This window comes from Panthera leo, chromosome E1 (genome assembly GCF_018350215.1).
Source record: "Panthera leo isolate Ple1 chromosome E1, P.leo_Ple1_pat1.1, whole genome shotgun sequence".
NCBI lineage: Eukaryota > Metazoa > Chordata > Mammalia > Carnivora > Felidae > Panthera > Panthera leo.
This window is the reverse complement of record NC_056692.1, coordinates 700,073-718,403: the sequence shown is the minus strand read 5'-3', so window position 1 is coordinate 718,403 and position 18,331 is coordinate 700,073. Positions and strand designations below refer to the sequence as shown.

The following is an 18,331-nucleotide window of genomic DNA, read 5'->3' as shown; positions in this document are numbered from 1 at the left end:
AGGAACCAAACCCGTAAGGATAAAGGAAAACCCTGAAAATGAATACTAACAGAAACCCGTGCGCCAAACTGAATTTCTGACGAGTAACATAACCACACGACAGTGAGGGGTAAGAAAAATTAACCTGAGTAACTAGGTTATGCAGCCTCGGGTTAAAACGATGCTGAGCTCTTGAGGGCGGGGCTCTGCCTGGGAGGCACGGACCGGATTGCGGCAGGGAAATCCCCGCACGTTCTGAGACCGAGCAGACACACGTGGACAACTGGGGTGGATGACAGGAGTCACAAATGGGAGGTGCCGGGCTGCCACGGACGGCGTGCGTGTGAGCTGGCCCGGGCTGGGGGGCGGGGGAGGCGGGGTGCACCGCCCGTGTCGGCCTCCACGCGGAAGCGCACAGGCCCACGGGTACGGACGCCTGTCCCCACTTCTGTCCTCCGGGACGGCCTCGCACGAGAGCCCCCGGGAATCAGTGTGCCTACTCAGTACCCACACGTGAGTTCTAACTTCCATTCTCCACCAGAGGGAGGAGGATGGCCAATTCCGGGGCTGGACAGGGGAAAAATATGCTGGCCCCGGAACGCCTTTTTATACCAAATGTGGCCACAGATCGACAGAGACGTGTGAAGGGGCGGCGCAGTCAGCCTGGAGGGGCTCCCACTTGGCCAGGTCAGGGCCCTTCTCAGTACCCTCCCGGACACAGCCAGGCTCGATGAATCTGCTCTGATACCAAGAGGTCAGTCACCACGTAGCAACCATCAGGGCAAAAACTACCAATGAAGGCCGAACGAGGAGATCAGTCTGGGGGTGAAAGGGTGTGAACAAGGTCTCAAAGTCAGACACCCCCGACTACGGAAGGTGAACGGGCCAGCGACTTCACGGGGGAAGCCTGGCGGGTGCCACCGTCACCCTCACCCCGGGGCTGGAGTGAACACTGCCGGGTGGGGGACTGACGAGGTCGACACGCGTACCTCCCAACGGGACACACGAGGACTCAGCATCACATTGGGGTTTTCCCGCCACGGGTGTGTAACCCGAATGTCACTAGGAAGGTCGGGCAAACCTAAACGGATGGAAAGTCGCCCAATAACTGGCTTGCATTTGTCAAGAATGTTGATGTCGTGAAACACAAAGTCTCAGAAACTGTTCGGACCCGAGGAGCTAAGCAAACGTGATGAGTCCCGCAGCTCAGTGACCCTGGTTCCTTTCACTGTAAAGGGCATCATTGGGCCAGCTCAGAAAACCTCAGGACGGCCTGAACATCACATGGCAACACTGTCCTAACGTGTACTTCTCGATTTCCATCACCACGTTATGACTACGTAAGAGGAGTCCTTGTCTTCAGGAAATACACACCAAGTCCTTAGTGGTAAAAAGGTATCGCGGCTGCCACTTGTACTTTGCCAGTTTAGAAAACGTGTGTGCATGCGCGTGTAGATGTGTATGTGCATATGTGTGAGCAGGTGTGCATGTATGTGTGTGCCTGCAACACGCGTGTGTAGGGAGGGAGAGACAGAGAACGGAGGGAGGGAGGGAAAATGTAACAGAAGTGTTAGCATGCGGGGAGTCCGGGAGCAGGAGCAGGGCACCCAGGAATTCTGGGTACCGTCGCTGTAACTTTCCTGGTGAAAACCACACGGAGCTATTACGCCACGCCCACCAGAATGGCCCTGATGAACACAAACACCGCCGGGCTGGCAAAGGGGCCAGGGTGCCCATCGCCGCAGGTAGGGACGGGCAGCGGCACAGCCCAGGAGAAAGGTCCGCTGGTTTGTTAGAGAACTAAACGCACCCCTGCCTTGTGACCCAGCGATCTCACTCCCGGGCATTTACACAACAGAAGCACAGACATGTTTACAAACGTGTACAAGAATGTCCACGGCAGCTTCATCTGTAAAAACCCACACGAGAGGTTGGAGTGTTTGTTACAAAGCAACAGACCACGACCCACGTAAGGACAGAGAGAGGGTCACACCCACTGAAAGAAGCCTTACGTGAAAGAGTACGCGCGATCTGGTTCTACTTAGAATGGGCAAAATTAACCCACGGTGGAAAAGCCCAGAATGGCTGCCTGCGAAGGGTAGGAAGGGGCGTGAGAGAACTTTCTGGAGCCATGGAAAAGATCTCCATCTCGACAGAGGCACGAGTGACACCTGTGTACACGTTGGTGGAAACTCAGCAAACGTGACAAGATGTGTGCAATCTGAGGTATCCAACTCAGACCTACAGTTTGCACCGAGGGAAAGCGGAAATTCCGAGAGTAAGTTCCAAGAGTCAGTTCTGGAGGGCGACTCCGCACGGCGCCGGTCTGCAGCTCACGCTGTGCATTTCAGAACGTGCGACGCGCCGGTGAGCGGGATTGCGGAGGACAGACTGGAGAACAGACACGCAAGGAAACTAGTGGGACGGTAACGGAACTTGGGCGTTCCCTGTAGAACTCGGCTCTGCTGTGTGAAGATTTTCCTAAGTTCGCCGTTGGAGGGAAACGTATTTCGGTGGCGACCAGGTGAAGCCGAGGGTAACTGGTCATTAAGTGACGTGACGGAATCACCTTTGTCCATTTTCTTAGGTGTGATAGTGCGTAAGCAGGAGTGCTCTAAAACGCTTAGCAGTGGAGTGTGCTGACGGCCGCAGCTGGCTTTGAAACGGCTCCCCAAACACCGGAGGGCAGAACAGCACACGCCGCTCGAAGTGTCAGATCTCGAAGGTGGTTTAAAAGGCGTTGGCCGTCTTTTTCTTGCAGCTTCTGTTCCAAACGCGTCGCGCTAAAAACCTGAAGACAAGACGACAGAAGTACCTGGGTCTGGCGCTGGCTGGTCACTCCTCCCGTCCAGTGGGACGCCAGGCTAGATGAGCACGGCGGGGAGCCGGCCTGCCCCGGCCCGTTCCGTCAGAGGGCGGAGCGCTGGCGAGAGCCCACCTAGGGTCACCGGTCATCGCCTGCAACGGGAGGAGGCTGCTTTCAGACCAAGGGCGATCAAACACCGGAAGGAGGGGACACCATGCCACCCTCAGAGGACGGTGCTCTAGAGGAGGCCCGCAGCAGCCTCGCGCTGACCAGCACGGGTGCTCCGGGAAGGTACCGGCCAGGGTCCTCCACAAAAGCGTCTTCCCTTTTGGAATCCTCCTTTCCAAGAGAACGGGGGCCGCACCGGGTGAGCGGCTACCCGTCGAGCCCAAACCTCAAGGGCCACCAGTGAGACGTTACTCCAGAAACGGCTCTGCCACGGGAACCAGGCAGCCTTCTGCACACAGTCCGCGTGAGCAAACCCTAGCCACTCGGCGAGGGGCGGCGTGCTCACTCCCCGGGCTAGCTCGGCAGGGCAGAGCCGGCCGGCTCCGGGCGAGGCCTCGGGGTCAGAACACCGAGATCCCTGCCAGGATCTGCCACTGAGTAGCGGAAGGGCCCCCAGACCTGCAACCCCACACCCCCCACACGCACCCCGTGAGCCGACAGCCCGGAAAGCGTTTCGTCAGGATTTGTGGGGACGTGGCCGCGCTCACCCCGCTGTCTCGGACCGCCTCCTCAGACGCCGATCACGCCTGCCTCGTGGCGTGCCGACCACACACCGGTCTCTGTTATTGACCTACTTCACGGCCAGGCCCCAGCCTTCCAGCTATGCCAGCTTCCCGGGGGCCGGGCCCGGTCCCGCTGCTCCGAGATTCCCCACGATACAGGGTTTTGAGCAGAGCAGATAATTGAACTCAACGTCTGTTGAATTAAGCCGATTTTCCACAAACCGATTCATTTTAGACGTACCGGTGTGTTTTGTGCTCTCAAAGAATCCTACAGCGAATCAATTGGGAAATCCAGGTTTAAAAAAAAAAAATCCCTAATTTAAGCTTTTGAGTAAACCCAAGGTCTGTAGACTGGATTTGCTTCAAGACAGATACACGTGTAGGAACAGAAGGGCAGCTGTTCAAGGTTCCCTGTTCCCACAGCTGCAGAGACGAGAGCGACAACGAAGACGGGAGGGCACGGGGGCGAGGCAGTCCCGCCGGCTTTTGTCACCACGGTCACCACAGTCCAGGGCAGCCGCCGCAGAACGGAGGAGCCCGCAGAGCTGGGGCCGGGGCCCCTGCGAGTTCTATGTGCGACACTTTCCCCGGAAGCCAAAGGCCTAGGACTCAGGGCTGCACTAGGGAAACACTAGGTGACCGCCCCCCCCCCCCCGCCCTGGCCCCCCGTTGCAGGATACCTCGAGTGACTGACACACACACACACACACGTACACAGAGTCCAGTGACACCCACCCCACTGTTCCCCTATACACATTCCTGGGACGCCCCTCTCTCTGCAACCTGTCCCTTCCCCACTGCTCCAGGACACCTCCTAACTTGTCACCCGATAGACCCAGGAAGCCTCCACAAAGCATCTGTCCCAGATCCCCAAGACACCCCTACGGCCTGCGCCTCCGTCTACAACCCAGGACCAACCTCCCCCCAGCCTGTCCCCTCCCAAAGAGCCCAGGACACCCCCCACCCCGTTCCCTACATGTGCTATGAGAAGGCCCCCCTCAACCTGTCCTCCCCCAAAGGGCTCCCCCGGACCCTCACTGCAGACGCTCCTCCGGCCTGTGCCCCCCCACTCTGCTGCGGGTGACCTCTGAGATGGCCGATGCCCGTCTCCTGCCCTGCAACCGGGGGCACAGGGCCTCTTGTCCCTGAGGCCGCAGGCACGTTCTCACAGTGGCTCTCTTCCCCTGGGGGCCGCGGGCAGCTCCAGGACCGGGTCCCACACCCGTGGGCAAGAGGCGCCCCCACTGCCTGTCTGCCTCCCGCCTCCCCCCACGAAGCCCCAGCTCCCTCCGCAGACGGCGTCCTGGACGCTGGGAGGCCGGCGGCAGCCTCGGCGGCTTCTTCCCCGGCACACCCAGTCACCCACACCACGGCAGGTACGCGCCCCGCTGCGGGCACCCCCACAGCCGCGAGCACCCCCAAAGGCAGGGGCACCCCTGCAGCCTCAGGGACCGGCCCGCTGGCCCTTCTCCTCCACGGGCCATCCGCAGGTCCCTCCGTCACCGGTCTCTGTCCCCACACGCCCGAGACATCCCCACAGCTGGCGTTGGCCATCATCGCCCGGGGGCCCCCGCCGCCGTGGGCACCCCCTCGGCCCCAGGCGTCTCGGCAGCCTGTCCCCCCTCCCAGCGAGCCGGAGGGGCCCCCCGGGCCCAGCCTCTCCCCCGTGGGCCCAGGCGTCCCGCCGCTGGGGGGCAGCCCCATCCGTGAGGGACCCCTGGCGTCTATGGGTGCTTGCACCGTGTCCCTCTCCCCCCACAGGCCTGCGACACCCCCGGGGGCGGACTCCTCCCGGACCGGCCGGGGCGTCCTGGGAGCCACGGGCACCGGGGCAGCGGCAGACGCCCCTGCACTCGGTCTCCGTCCCCAGGGTCTCGGCACACCCCCAGCGCCCGTCTCCTGCCCCGCGAGCCCGGGCGCTTCGGGACCCCCGACGGCCTGCCCCCTCTCCCACGGGCCTGGGAAAGCTGCAGAAGCCGCAGTCTCCCCCGCGGACCGCGGCCCCTCGGGAGCCACGGGTAACAGGGCAGCAGAGACGCCGTCGCACAGGCTCGGGCCACCTCGAGAGCCGCCGTCCTGGCACGTGGAGCCGGACACCCACAACGGCGGCGGGCACGGCCGCAGGCGCCCTCGCGAACCCCCCCGCGCCGCACCTGTGCCTGGGCAGGACTGCGGCCCCAGGCAGCCCCTCTGCCTGTCTCCTTCTGCACAGACAAGACGCGTCCCTGGGGCCGGCCTCTTGACCCCGCAGGCCCGGGGGCCCCCAACGCTGCGGGCAGCAGGGTCTCCTGCTCCCCCAGAGCCTGCCTCCCGTCCCACAGGCTCACAACACCCCCACAGCCTGTGTCCCCCCGCAACCACCCCCGGCGCCCCCAGGGCCCGCTGCCCGTCCCACAGGCCTGGGGCAGCCCCGTGACCCGCCTGTCCTCCCAGGGCCCCTGGTCCCGCCCCCGCCGCCCCCACCGGCTGCTGGGTCCCCCACACACCGGGGATGCTCCCGCAGCCCGTCTCCCTCCCCGGGCCCCGCTCCACACTCCACAGGCCTGGAGCGCCTCCAGGACCCAGGCGCAGCTCGGCAGGACCGCGTGCCTCTGCGGCGTGTGCCGCTGCCCAGGAACCCGGGTCCCCTCCAGCGCCGGCCTCTACCCACACAGCCTGCCCCCGTTCCCTGAATCCTGGGTCACCCCCACACCTAGCTTCCTCTTCAACAGCGCAAGGCACCCCCACGGGCTGTCCGGTGCCCCACGTGCCAGGAGCACCCCCAGACCCCATCCCCTCCACGGCCTGTCCGTTCCGCCACGCGCCCAGGGCACCTGCACAGCTGGCTTCCTCCTCCACCCTGCCGGGCGCCCCCACAGCATCAGGCAGCACCCTCGAAGCCTGCCCCCCTCTCCATGAGCCCGGGGTGTCCCCACAGACGGTCTCCGGGCCGGGAGCCCCCGGCACCTGCAGGGACTGCCCTCTGCCCCACGGACCAGGGGCACTCCCCCAGCCCCTCTCCCTGTCCACAGGCGCGGGCCACCCCGCCGCCTGTCCTCTCCCCAGCAGGTAGGGCACCATCCCAGGCACACCCCCAGGCAGCAGGCCAGCCGCCTGTCCCCGCCCGCACAGGCCTGGGACCCTCTCACAACCCGCCCCGGGCCGGACGCCTGTGGACACTCCCGAGGCCCGGGGCATTGCCCGAGCCTGTCCCTTCACCCAGGGCCCCGTGAGACCACCCCGGCTCGTCTCCACCCAGGAGGCCCTGCCGGGGACGCCCCTGTCAAGCGGACCCTCTCCCGCGGGCACCGGGTGGAGCTCCACTCTGCTTCCCTCCCCGCACCCCGCCGCCGCCCGCATAGCCTGCACCTTCAGCCACAGCTCCAGGATGCTCTCGTGCCCCATGGATCCCGGGCGGCCTTTCCGCTCACAGCCCCGGGGGCTCCGGTAAGGCGCCCCGTCCTCCTCCCCGCCGGTGCCCGTCACCCACACCGACCCGACAGGCCCCACCACCTGGGGCTCCCCCACCGCGCCGTCCACCCACACGGCCCCCGGGTCCCCCGCGGCCTCCGCCGAGCCTGCGGCGCCGGGGGTCCCCGAGGCCTCCGGCCCGTTCGCCCCCGCCGCCCCGGCCGCGTCGGCCTCCGCTCTCCTCCCCCGGGGCCGCCGACAGTCTCGCCGCCTCTCTGCGCTCACGCAGCGCGTGTCCCACGCCGAGGTCGTCGCCCGGCGCCCCGCTCCCCGGCCGCGCGGCGCCCCCGCGGCGCCCCTCTTCCCCCACGGCCTCCCGCGCCCGCGCCCCGGCCGGCTGGGCCCCACGCAGCGGCCCGCCGCCCCGCTCATGGCTGCAGGCCCGCCCGCGCCGCCCCGCTCGGCCCCCCGCCCGCCGCCCGCCGCCGGGGCCGCCGCACACACGCACGCACGCGCTCGGCCCCGGCCCCCGAGCTCCGCGGGAGCGGCGGTGACGGGGCCCGCGAGCGGCGGGGCCGGCCGCGGCTCAGGGGCTCCTGTCCCCCGGGCCCACGAGTCCGGGCGCGGCTTCCCAGAGTCCCCCCGGCCCCGGCCCGAGCCCACCTGGCCTGGGGCGCGGCGCGGCTACCGGGGAGCGGGCGGGGGGGGGCCGGCTAGGCCGCGCTTCCGGCCGCTCGCGCGGTCGCCATAGCAACGGGCGCAGGGCGGCCTGGGAGCCGTTAGGGCTCCCGAGCCGCCTAGGGGTCCCGGGGCTGCACGGCGGCAGGGTGGGCAGCCGCCGCCCATGGGGCAGAAGCCCGGGTGCCTGCGCAGAGCCAGCGCGGAGCGCGCGGAGGGCACGGGCCAGCCACAGCCGGGGGCGGGACGCGGCGCGGAGGCCTTCTGGCCGCCCCAGGCTCCCGTAGCGCCGCGGAGCCCCGCCGGCCGCGCCCCCGGAAGCGGCCGCTCCCCGCCCCGCCCCGCGGCGGCGCCTCCCGGAGACCCGGCCGGCGGTGCGCGGCGCGCCCTCCCGATGGCCGGCTACGAGGTGGTGAGCGTGTCCGGCTTCGAGGAGTTCAGCCGGGCGGTGGAGCAGCACCACGGCAAGACCATCTTCGCCTACTTTACCCGGCTCCAAGGACGCCGGCGGGAAGAGCTGGTGCCCCGACTGCGTGCAGGGTGAGAGGCCGGGACTCGGGGCCCGCGGCGTGGGAGCCGAGCGAGAGCCAGACGAGGGGGCTCGCCGACCCTCCCCGCCGCTCGACCCGGATACCGCGCGCATCCAGTCCCCGAACAGCCGTCCCGTCCCCGGCGCGCTTCGTGTGTCCGGGACAGGGGAGCCGGTCGTCCGCCGTCAGCGAGGACGTCCCGCAGCGTTCTAGGTGCCCGTGGCGCGGGGGCCCATCTGCCCTCGGATTTGGCCCTCGGCCTTCAAGTGGTTTTCTGGTCGACCTCAGTTACGGTCTGAGGACTTGAGCGAAGACGGAAGGGAGGGGGGAGGGACGCTGTTCCTCGGTGCCGGATTCTAGAGCCGGTGAGTAATTATTCTATATCAACTTTTGTTTTAAAGCGGAGCCAGTCGTGCGAGAGGGGCTGAAGCACGTCAGTGAAGGATGTGTGTTCATCTACTGCCAAGTGGGAGAGAAACCTTAGTAAGTGTCCGCGCGCAGTCCCTCCTGTCCCGGACGCTAGACTCGCGCACTTAGGCGGGAAGGGCCTCGGCGACCAAGGGTCTGCGTGCTTAGGGCGGTCGGGCAAGTCAAACAATCAGACACGATTAAAGTCCTAGTCCTCAAGCTTTTACAAACATTTACAAAGAAACCAGTGATTACTGAAAAACTAAATGTAGGAATGTATCAAATATTAAATGGGGAGAAACCAAGTAAATGTTACCCATAATCACTTTTTTCTTTTTCGAAACAGTTGGAAAGATCCAAATAACGAGTTCAGAAAAAACCTGAAAGTAACTGCGGTGCCTACACTCCTTAAATACGGAACAGTAAGTGTCCGTCGTGCCATTGTGGCGGGACTACAACTCCCCCCCCCCCCCCCCCCCCCCCCCCCCCCGTCAAAATTCCTGTTCTGGATTCAGATTTTAAAAGATCTTGATGTTTGTTCCCAGTGGGGATCTATTAAAATGCACAGCTTGGCTGTCCATCCCTATGGGCAATCAGATAAACTATTAAAAATGCCAGTATCTTAAGTATTAGGTCTTTTTCATGCTTTGTGAAAGCCACTGTTTTAAAATTCTCTAAGCACTGCTCAAGAAAGTTGGTTAACGTAATTCCTTAAAATACTAGCATCGATGGTTGTTTTCTACTGACTTCAGGATTCTGGCTAAAAAGAAGGCCCCTCCTCCAGTTTGGCCATGGCCAAAACTAACGAGTTCTAAACTAACGAATTGAGGGAAGGCGATGGTGCTGGGCTTGCTGTCTCTTGTTTTAGTCCACGGAGCTGAGTATTTTAATGACTTATCTTAAGGCAAATAGTTATTAGAACTATCTAATAAGACTTGTTACAACTAGATGATGGTCTTTGAATAGCATGGTTTCTCCGTCGTAAGATTTGTGTTAACTCAAGGAAGAACAACTCCTTCCCTCCCTAATAACATTTTTGTAGCTGTGGGTTAAGATTAGACTGCTCTTCTCTTACAGCCTCAAAAACTGGTGGAATCCGAGTGTCTCCAGGCCAACCTCGTGGAGATGTTGTTCTCCGAAGATTAAGAGTTGATGATGACAGTTGTGTCTTGATTTCCTGATCTGCTCTGGCATAAAAGCAGTTGCGTACTTGCTTTGAATTCATGTTAGCAATAAATAAATAAATGAATGACGATGTAAAAATAGTTTATGTCTAAACAGTGCTATTAAAATGCTCACGAACCCTCAGTTTGCCTGTAATATTTGAATTTCTAAGATACAGGTAAAATAAGCCTTCAGGAGTGGCAGTGACAGCACTGGGAATGCATTATTGGAGGTGACAGAAATATCTAAAAGTCCCTACCAGTAAAGGCAAATTCCAAATCTCCAAAGCAGTTAGGATCTTTTACCGTAAATGCCACAAATTTACAAAGAATGGCTCCTAAAACACCTTGTCTGGCTTTAGAACGGACAACTTCCCGTAGCCAGTGACGGAGAGCACAGCGCACCTAATGCAGCCTCCCTACCCACTGCGGGCAGTTTTGCTCTCCTGTCTCAAGAGGCTTTCTGGCTCTGGCGGAGGCAGGTGGCACAGGTGGGTCAGAGACCATGTCGTCGAGTGGTGGTGGCCAGAGTCCCAGCCACGAGTCAGTCACGCCGATCACCACCACAGACAAGCTTCTTAACCCGTCTGAACCCCAGTCTCCTCCTTTATGGACGCGGGTGGTTCTGCAAGTGACGCGAGAGCAGGACAAGGCAGGTAACGTGGCCCTGGGGTGTAGTACCGGCCACGGAAACGTCAGCTGTGCTGGATGATCACAAGTATTTGAGGCTCCTCGTCTTTATTCTAGTCCAAGGTCCAAGGGTGCAATGAGAAGTTAACCAACAACCTTCTCCTTCCCGTCACTGGGTCAGCGACACGCCGCCCGTTCCTTTAAGCCCTCTCGCAAAGCAAGTGGGGATATGGATAAGTCCTCCTTTTGGGCAGAGGTTAAGAACCTTTCTGCGGTTCCTGCTCTGATTTAAAGGAATCATTCACAGGGGCGCCTGGGTGGCTCAGTCGGTTAGGCGTCTGACTTCGGCTCAGGTCACGATCTCGCGGTCCATGAGTTCGAGCCCCGCGTCGGGCTCTGGACTGATGGCTCAGAGCCTGGAGCCTGCTTCCAATTCTGTCTCCCTCTCTCTCTGCCCCTCCCCCATTCATGCTCTGTCTCTCTCTGTCTCAAAAATAAATAAACATTAAAAAAAAAGAAATCATTCACTCTATTCCCCTCATTCTGTAGACAGAGGGTAGGCAGGGTAGCTGTTCAGACGGACAGTAAGAAGGAGGGAGACGGACTTGCCCAGGCCCCACCCACCACGTAAGGAACAGAGCTAGGCTTATTAGAGTTTGGGACATTTGGTGGCCCTCCCCTTGCCCCCCCCCCCCCCACGACTCCTTAAGCTGGTTTAAAGCACCTAACGTTTCTGTTTTTATTCAGTTGGTCAAGTACTAATAATAACTTACAAATCCACAGGGAAACCAAAGGAGAACAATTCTGGTTGGACAGAAGTAATCTATTAGCAAAAGGTTAGCTGCACTGGACAGTACACTACAGTTCTAGGTGCTGCCCCAGGGAAGGCAGCCAGGAGAGTCTGTGTGTTCTCTGCACGAGAGCAGTACGGACGCGTCCCGGAAGCCAGTCCTGGACCCGGCTCTCACTTTCCCGCTGCGTTATTCTGCTGCTGCTGCTCCGCCAGGGCTTGCTGAAGGCGCATCCGCTTCCGGGAATAGTGCTGCCAGTGCAGAATCTGCTGCTCGTCGATAAACTTGGCGCACTGAGCGTTCACCAGCTCCTTGCGGAAGTGCTCGTACTGAAGCAGCTCGAGCATGTGCAGACACTGTGGGTACCTGGGTGCGAGTGGACAAGTTAACGACCGGCACGGTCTAGGTCAATCGCGCCAGGCTCCAACTCAGTTTCTTGCTCAAAACTGATGTCGTAGCCTACCATTTCTAGAATATTCGTTCACTTTGGTAGTACAGGTTCTGTTTTTCCTGCTTCTGCAAAGAAGCCGCTCATCAAAAGTCAGCATGAAGCAAAAGTTTCCAAAGGGAAAAAAACTTAAGTTCAGAAAGACTGAATAGCCCGCCCAACACTACACGGGAGCTGGTAAGCAGAGTCCAACTTTGGGGGCAATCATTCAGTTCTGTGGTGGTGTCCAAGGTGAGGACCATAAACACTTTTTATTTTAGTAATTACCTGTTTATAGTTGATAACTACCAGTTTTCCATCAGTAGCGAGAAGGACAACTTTTATTCAAAACCGACTCCGTTTCAGAAATAACCGCGCACGAGCCCTGTGCCCTACTTTCCACAGGGACGTAACGGTTCTGGAATTGCTTCACAGGTACTCCGAGACTGAGCAACTGAGTGCGTAAGCACACCTTAGATAAAGAGAGCCAGATCGCTGACTGGTAGGAAAGTTGTTCCACACAGGATGGCGGGGGGGGGGGGGGGGGGGGGGGGGGGGGGGGGGGGCGCTGGAATGGACCCTGTGTTAAGGAGCTGCAATTGGAAACATCAGTATGAACTCCTGGCTTTTAATATAGAGACACAGAAACAGACAAGGATTAGAAGTACGTACACACACACACACACACACACACACTTCTTAGCTGTGTGTCCTGAGAGGGCCTAGCAGCAATGACACTGGTACCAACAGGCACACTCAGATGATGGATTGTGAAATTCCATTTTCCAGGGCCCCTGGCGAAATGGCTGGCTCCAGGGCTAAGGCAGGGAAGGTACAAGATGAGCCGGGAATGTTATGCAGTGCCAGAAAGAGGAGTGCCCAGAAAATCGTGGGGACAAGTCACAAGGACTCAGGAGGCAACCTAAAGGGGCTCCTAGTGGCCAAATCTAGAACCGTTACAAGAAAACACACTTATAATCCAAAAAATAAGAATCCAGGAGTCCATATTGATGTGGCTCTTTTAAATGAATAAATAAATAGGGAAAAGAGGAATGATTTATCCTCATACCTAAACCACAACTGATTAACGTAGAAAGTGACAGAATTAGAAAATCAAGCAAAAACTGCTTCGGGCAGGTATCAACAGACTAGGGGGTCAAAGTATGACACGAAACAAAGTATGTACACAGTCTCGAAGCACTTCCTCGCAAGACACTTAGTAAATACAAAAGGAAAACTAGTAACGAGACGTGGTAAAACCTGGCAGTTACCACCTGCCTCAACCAAGTGGCCAAAATTAACATCACTAGTAGCAGGTCAAATTGACTTCCGCAACTCCTGACAGGATATATACCAAGAAGTTTAGAAAATCACTTCCGGGTCACAGTGGGGGGGGGGGGGGGGCAGAGGGGGGGTGCAGGGGGAAGGACCAAGAAACTCAAGATTAAAGACTTAAGGAGGCATAAATACAACATATAGCACAGGAGCTCAGACTGGATACCGTCCCAGACACAGGTCATTAATGAGACAGCGGACAAAATCAGAATGAAGTCTGCAGACTAGATAATACGTTAATGTTAATGTTCAGATTTTGATCGCTGTCCTGTGGTTACAGAAAATGTTAACATTTAAAATATCTGGGTGAAGAATACATAGGAATTCTCTTTATGATTTTTGCAGCTATTTCATAAGTGAAATTATTTCAAAGAGAAAAGACATGAGATCTGAGTCCATTAAAAAACCTTCAACCTAAGAGAGCTCGGAGCCAGACTTGTGCAGGCGGTATAGACAGGTCGGAAGGATGAAAACCGTATATACCGCGGGGTGCCTCCCACGTCTTCATGCGCACGTAAATCACTCCCTGAACGCAGACTCTGATTCAGCAGGTCTGAGGTGGGGGCCTGGGTTCTGCATCTCTAACAGGCTCCCAAGTGACAGCAGGGCTGCCGGTCTGGGGACCACGCTGAGAAGCAGGGCGCAACCCCACTGCTGTCCTTCCGAGACAACATCGGTATGATCGGCACTCCAAAGACACAGCTGCTCGTAGCTGTTGGTGCCTGAGCCTGAATGCCTTGCTCACACCCAACCTCTTTACTTCTCATGCAGGCATCGGGACGGGGAAAGACCTGGGTCCGAAGGGCATCGGGACGGGGAAGGACCTGGGTCCGAAGGGCATCGGGACGGGGAAGGACCTGGGTCTGAAGGGCATCGGGACGGGGAAGGACCTGGGTCCGAAGGGCATCGGGACGGGGAAGGACCTGAGTCTGAAGGGCATCGGGACGGGGAAAGACCTGGGTCTGAATACCAGCCCCGCCACTCACCAGCCGGCTGGCCTTGGACAAGGTTCTCAACCTCGGGCAGCTTTAGCTTCCTCACCTGTAACCTAAACCACCGTGACAACCAAGAGAGTGGTCTCAGGTGGCATTCGGTCAATAAACGGAACTCGGACACGCAGTGATCATCTCTCAAACTTGTAAAGACAACGCTCAGAGTAAGTATTTTCACAGGCTACAACTCTGGCCTTAACCGACAAGAGGAAGTAAGAGGTACCGAAGGAAAGTTGCCCCTTTAGATTTCGAAAAAGTAAATGAGGCATAAACGGAGAACTCAGTTAACAGCACTGATGAAAACAAGAACAGAGGAGTTGGAGTTGGCATAAAGCTCTCAGCGAGTCGGCGATGTGAATCCCTGCCCCCCCCCCCCATGAAAAAGTAACAGGAACTCAAGTTACACTTATTGGAGCGTAACGTCCACCTGAAGAAGTGTGGCTGGTCCACCGCACCCTGACTGCACCCGAAGGCCTGTGTCGAGTTCCTGGCAGAACAGCGGAGGGCACGGTGGCACAATATCCCAGGGAAGGCGCGTGAGAAACGGCTGACAGCGGCTGAGAAAGCACGGGTAAGGGCTACGTCGCAGGTGCGGGTACCGGCTACCAGGGAAGCAGGACGAGCGGTGCCAGGGTCTGCACGCGGCGGCCGCCCCTCAGGTGAGCCGGCCCCAACATGGAAGGGGGAAGCCCTGCAGTGAGCAGACCCTCCAGATTTGAGGAGTAACTACAAGTCTGGATTATTATACGAAACTCTCCGACCTTTAAGGTCAGCAACTCTTAAACAAAAGCCTCCCGCGACTGGTGACACACGCCCACGGCGGTTAGCCTGCAACCTCTCTTGAATGCAAACATCTGAAGGGCAGTTGCCTCAAGGGTCACAGACGGGTTCTGGATTGACTCGGGGGCAAAACTGGAGATCTGGGTTGAAGCTGCACACGGGGGTATCATAGCCCAATAAAAGGAAACACTTCCCGTCATGCAGCTAGCAAGGGAACCGGCTGTCCCTAAACAGAGCAACAGGCGCTCCTGGAACCCTCCAGAGCGCAGCCGGCCATCCCGCCAACACTGGGGGGACACGGAACTCCCCGTGCCTGTGGCCCTGTGTCCACACGGAGTCTCCAAGTCTACATACACACACCACCTAATAAAGTCTTCACTGTGATTATTAAATAAGTGGCTGTTTATAAAGGACCAGTAAGGGAGCAAAGGGGTCCTGCAGGCAGGGAGATGCGGGCTTCAAAAATCAGTTATTAGACACAGATCAAAAAAGTGAGTTGGATAAAGTACAAGTTTGAATCATTTTCCTCTCAAATGTGTTTGTTTTAAAAAAGAAAAAGACAAGAAGGGCACCTGGGTGGCTCAATCAGTTAAGCATCTGACTTCGGCTCAGGTCATGACCTCGCGGTTCGTGGGTTCGAGCCCAGCATCGGGCTCCGCGCTGACGGCTCAGAGCCCGGAGCCTGCTTCAGATTCTGTGTCTCCCTCTCTCTCTCTCTCTCTCTCTGCCCCTCCTCCACCCATGCTCTTGCCCTGTCTCTCAAAACAAATATTAAGAAAAAAATTTTTTTAAAGAAAAAGACAAGGAAAAAAAAAAGACAAGTTTCACTACTGCCTACCTAGTTAGACAAAGAAAAGGCCTGAGTTCAAGGTTTAAAGAACACAGGTCTTGCACATACGAGGCTCTAAAGAAAGACAACAGCTACAGACATGCTGCCTTTTTTTTCTTTTACAAACTAAAGGTTTGTGGCAACCCTTCATGAAGCAAGTCTGCCCGCACCATTTTTCCAACAGCATTTGCTTACCTCATGTCCCCGTGTCGCATTTTAATAATTCTCACATTTTAAACTTTTCATTATATTTGCTATGGTGATCTGTGATCATGACTTCCTAAAAGCTTAGATGATGGTTAGCATTTTTTAACAATATATTTTTTTATTAAAATATCTACCTTTTTTTTTTTTAAAACACTATTGCACATTTAATAGCCTGCAGTATTGTGTGAACATAAGCTTTATACACTGGGAAACCGAAAAATTCCTTTGGCTTGCTTTACTGCAGGGTTCACCTTCTTGCAATGGTCTGGGACAAACCCACACTGAGATGTGGCCGTAATAAGAATCAGATACGGTCACCCCCCCAGAAAATCTTGCTGATAAGTGCCCTATGTTCTTCAGTTTTCAGCCGACGACTATGCCATTGCATTTAAAGACTGTGGGCTCGTCAGGGTCGGAAACGCAGAGAGATGGGGTGAGTGGTACAAGTCGAGTCAGACAAGACAGAGCTAGGTCACACAGAGCCTGAGCCCAGGTAAAGAGAAGGGACTCTGTTCTGCATGGGATGGGAGGGCACTGACAGGCTCTAAGCAGCAAAGTGTCCTGTCGTAACATTTTTGAAAGATCAAGCTGGCTTCTGTGTAGAAAATTATTTTGCTTCCTTTGGCTTGGAGGCGGGAGGACACAGGATGAGGGTAAGAGAGGCAGGGATGAGCAGTGAGATTGCACAGTAACCCAACTTAGAGATGAGGCAGAGAAACTAAGACGTAGAGGGGTTCAAAATACATTTTTTCCAATGTGAAACTACAAAGTCTGTTAAATGTCAGTGTCTTGGAATATAATACACTACATACATATTTAGGACTGTAAAAATTAAACTTACTTTAGATACTTGGCATATTCTGGTTCTTTCCAGTAAAGCAAGTACTTAAGATAATTAACAAAAGCTTTGTCTTTGAAGTAACCTCTTTGGGCAAGAACTGAAAGGCATAAAAACAAAAAATATATCTGTAGAGCAAACCAATCCTGGAAGTACCGATCGGTGACCCTAACATACAGAATCTACGTATGTAAATCCCCACCACCACCACACACTGAATTCAGAACATAAGTCCCAGTCCATTCACACACACACACACACACACACACACACACGCACACCCGTTTAAGTGTAGCAGTGATCCCACTGAACTGAGCATACATAAAAGTAGACATTATTACGAACTGCAATTCTTCTTGTCAGAGATGTTAACAGGTACTCAATTCCATTAGGCGCCCAACAACTTACAATTAAGGTAATTGGGGTTGGCTAAACACTGCACGAATTCCAACTCCAACTGAAACCGAAGTCGATTTCCAGCATCATCTAGGACGGAATACAGCAAAAGTCACCCAAAATAAAGGTCACCATCTAGAACACTGACTTGTAGAAGAAGACGTGACTGCTGCTGAGAACGTATTTCTGCAAAAGTAAGGGCACGGCGTGGGGGAAGGTGGCCCTTCCCCACTAGTCCGGGGGAAGCAGAGAGCGCTCTGCTCAACAAGATCAAGTGAGGCGCTCCTCTAAAGACAAGAGCAAAAGGCGCACCCACGGGGCAGGACACCCACCACCCGGGAGCCGGGACCCGAGATTTCCAGACTGATCAGCGGGAGAAGGTCGTAATAACTGCGCCTCAGAGCCCCGCTAAGTACCCCGGGGAAAGTCCAGAATGCAAGCTGCAAACGGGCCGGCGGGACGTGCGCCGGTTCGAGAAATGTCAAGGGCAGAAAGGCTCACAGTCGGGCGACATCTCACACTTAAGCATGCTCATCGGGGACGCGGAAAACCAGCGACGGAAGGGACGGTTCAGGAGCGCGTCCTGCCGCTGGGGCCTCGCCGGGAGGCCGATGGGGTCGGCGTCCGAACGGCAGAGGTGAGAAAGAAGGAGCCGCGGACAGGAGCCCCGCCGGAGCCGCGCCGCAAAGGAGTCCCCGGGGAAGCGGGAAGAGATGTCTGGCCCGGGGCACCTGTGTTTGCTAGGGTCCCGAGCGCTACTTACCTGTCTCCATGGCGACGGCCGCGGCCATCGCGAGCAAAGCCGCTCCGCTGCCACCGGCCCCACGAGCAATTAGCCCGCAGGTTCCGGAAGCTGCGGCCCCTCTTCCGGTCGCGGGGCAGTGTGGGATGCGGGGCGGGGGCGGCCCCGCGCAGGCCCCGCTCTCCAGCTCCGGCTGCGACCCCGCCCCCCGGCCCTCCGCAGGCCCCGCCCCCCGGCCCCTCACAGGCCCCTCCTCTGGCTCCCGCGGGCCCGCCCCCTGGCTCCGCGCAGGCCCCTCCTCCGGTTCCTCGCAGGCCCCGCCCACCGGCCCCAAGCAGCCTCGGGAGGCGGCGCGCAGAGGGTCAGAGGCAGAGCCGTGGCGCCGGCAGAGGGGGAGCTAGAGGAGACACGGCCGATAGGGACGTGTTTCGGAGGCAGAGCTGACATGACTGTTGGACGTGGAAGGTGAGGGAGAGGAACAAGAGAACCAAGAATGACTGGAGCGGTCCGGTGCGCGGTGGTGCCAGTTCCTGGGATGAGGGTCACTAGGGAAGACAGGTCTGGGGGGAAACCCAGTTGAGGTGTGGCACGTTGAGTCTGAGATGCCTGCAAAATACCCGCAGACGCAGAGGGGCGGGGGGGTGCAGGAGGCTGGCTACCGTGACAGGTGAGGGTTGGA

The 18,331-nt window shown here is 57.9% G+C and overlaps 4 protein-coding genes across 9 annotated transcripts in view; 2 read left to right on the top strand and 2 right to left on the bottom strand.

The window, feature by feature from the left end:
- KIAA0753 (KIAA0753 ortholog) overlaps positions 1–7,732 on the bottom strand; it is a 39,111-nt gene extending 31,379 nt beyond the window's left edge. For 3 of the 6 annotated variants that reach the window (XM_042915057.1, XM_042915061.1, XM_042915062.1), the window contains exons 1-2: positions 3,440–4,474; positions 2,795–2,937 (exon numbers count right to left, since the gene is read on the bottom strand). The gene's annotated coding sequence lies outside the window, so the exon portion shown is untranslated. Of the gene's footprint in view, positions 1–2,224; positions 2,938–3,439; positions 4,475–7,569 lie in introns of those variants that run through there. The other 3 variants (XM_042915058.1, XM_042915060.1, XM_042915059.1) reach the window with 3 other exon arrangements.
- On the top strand, positions 3,000–7,657 carry LOC122206932 (basic proline-rich protein-like). Its single transcript, XM_042916590.1, has 8 exons — positions 3,000–3,076; positions 3,528–3,643; positions 3,940–4,089; positions 4,812–4,892; positions 5,007–5,640; positions 5,838–6,228; positions 6,528–6,564; positions 6,999–7,657. The coding sequence occupies exons 1-8, from the start codon at positions 3,000–3,002 to the stop codon at positions 7,655–7,657; spliced, it is 2,145 nt and encodes a 714-aa protein (XP_042772524.1).
- Positions 7,733–7,905: 173 nt separating the features above from the next.
- On the top strand, positions 7,906–9,830 carry TXNDC17 (thioredoxin domain containing 17). Its single transcript, XM_042915063.1, is given in 5 exon segments — positions 7,906–8,074; positions 8,076–8,124; positions 8,516–8,597; positions 8,869–8,944; positions 9,600–9,830. Coding segments are annotated over 5 exon segments (372 nt in total). The 5' UTR covers positions 7,906–7,978; the 3' UTR covers positions 9,669–9,830.
- Positions 9,831–11,029: 1,199 nt separating this feature from the next.
- MED31 (mediator complex subunit 31) lies at positions 11,030–17,783 on the bottom strand. The gene is made up of 4 exons (XM_042916922.1): positions 17,674–17,783; positions 16,923–17,000; positions 16,518–16,614; positions 11,030–11,472 (listed from the first exon to the last, which is right to left on the bottom strand). Exons 1-4 carry the CDS (start codon positions 17,699–17,701, stop codon positions 11,280–11,282), a joined length of 396 nt encoding a protein of 131 aa, XP_042772856.1. The 5' UTR covers positions 17,702–17,783; the 3' UTR covers positions 11,030–11,279.
- Between the last annotated feature and the right edge of the window lie 548 nt (positions 17,784–18,331).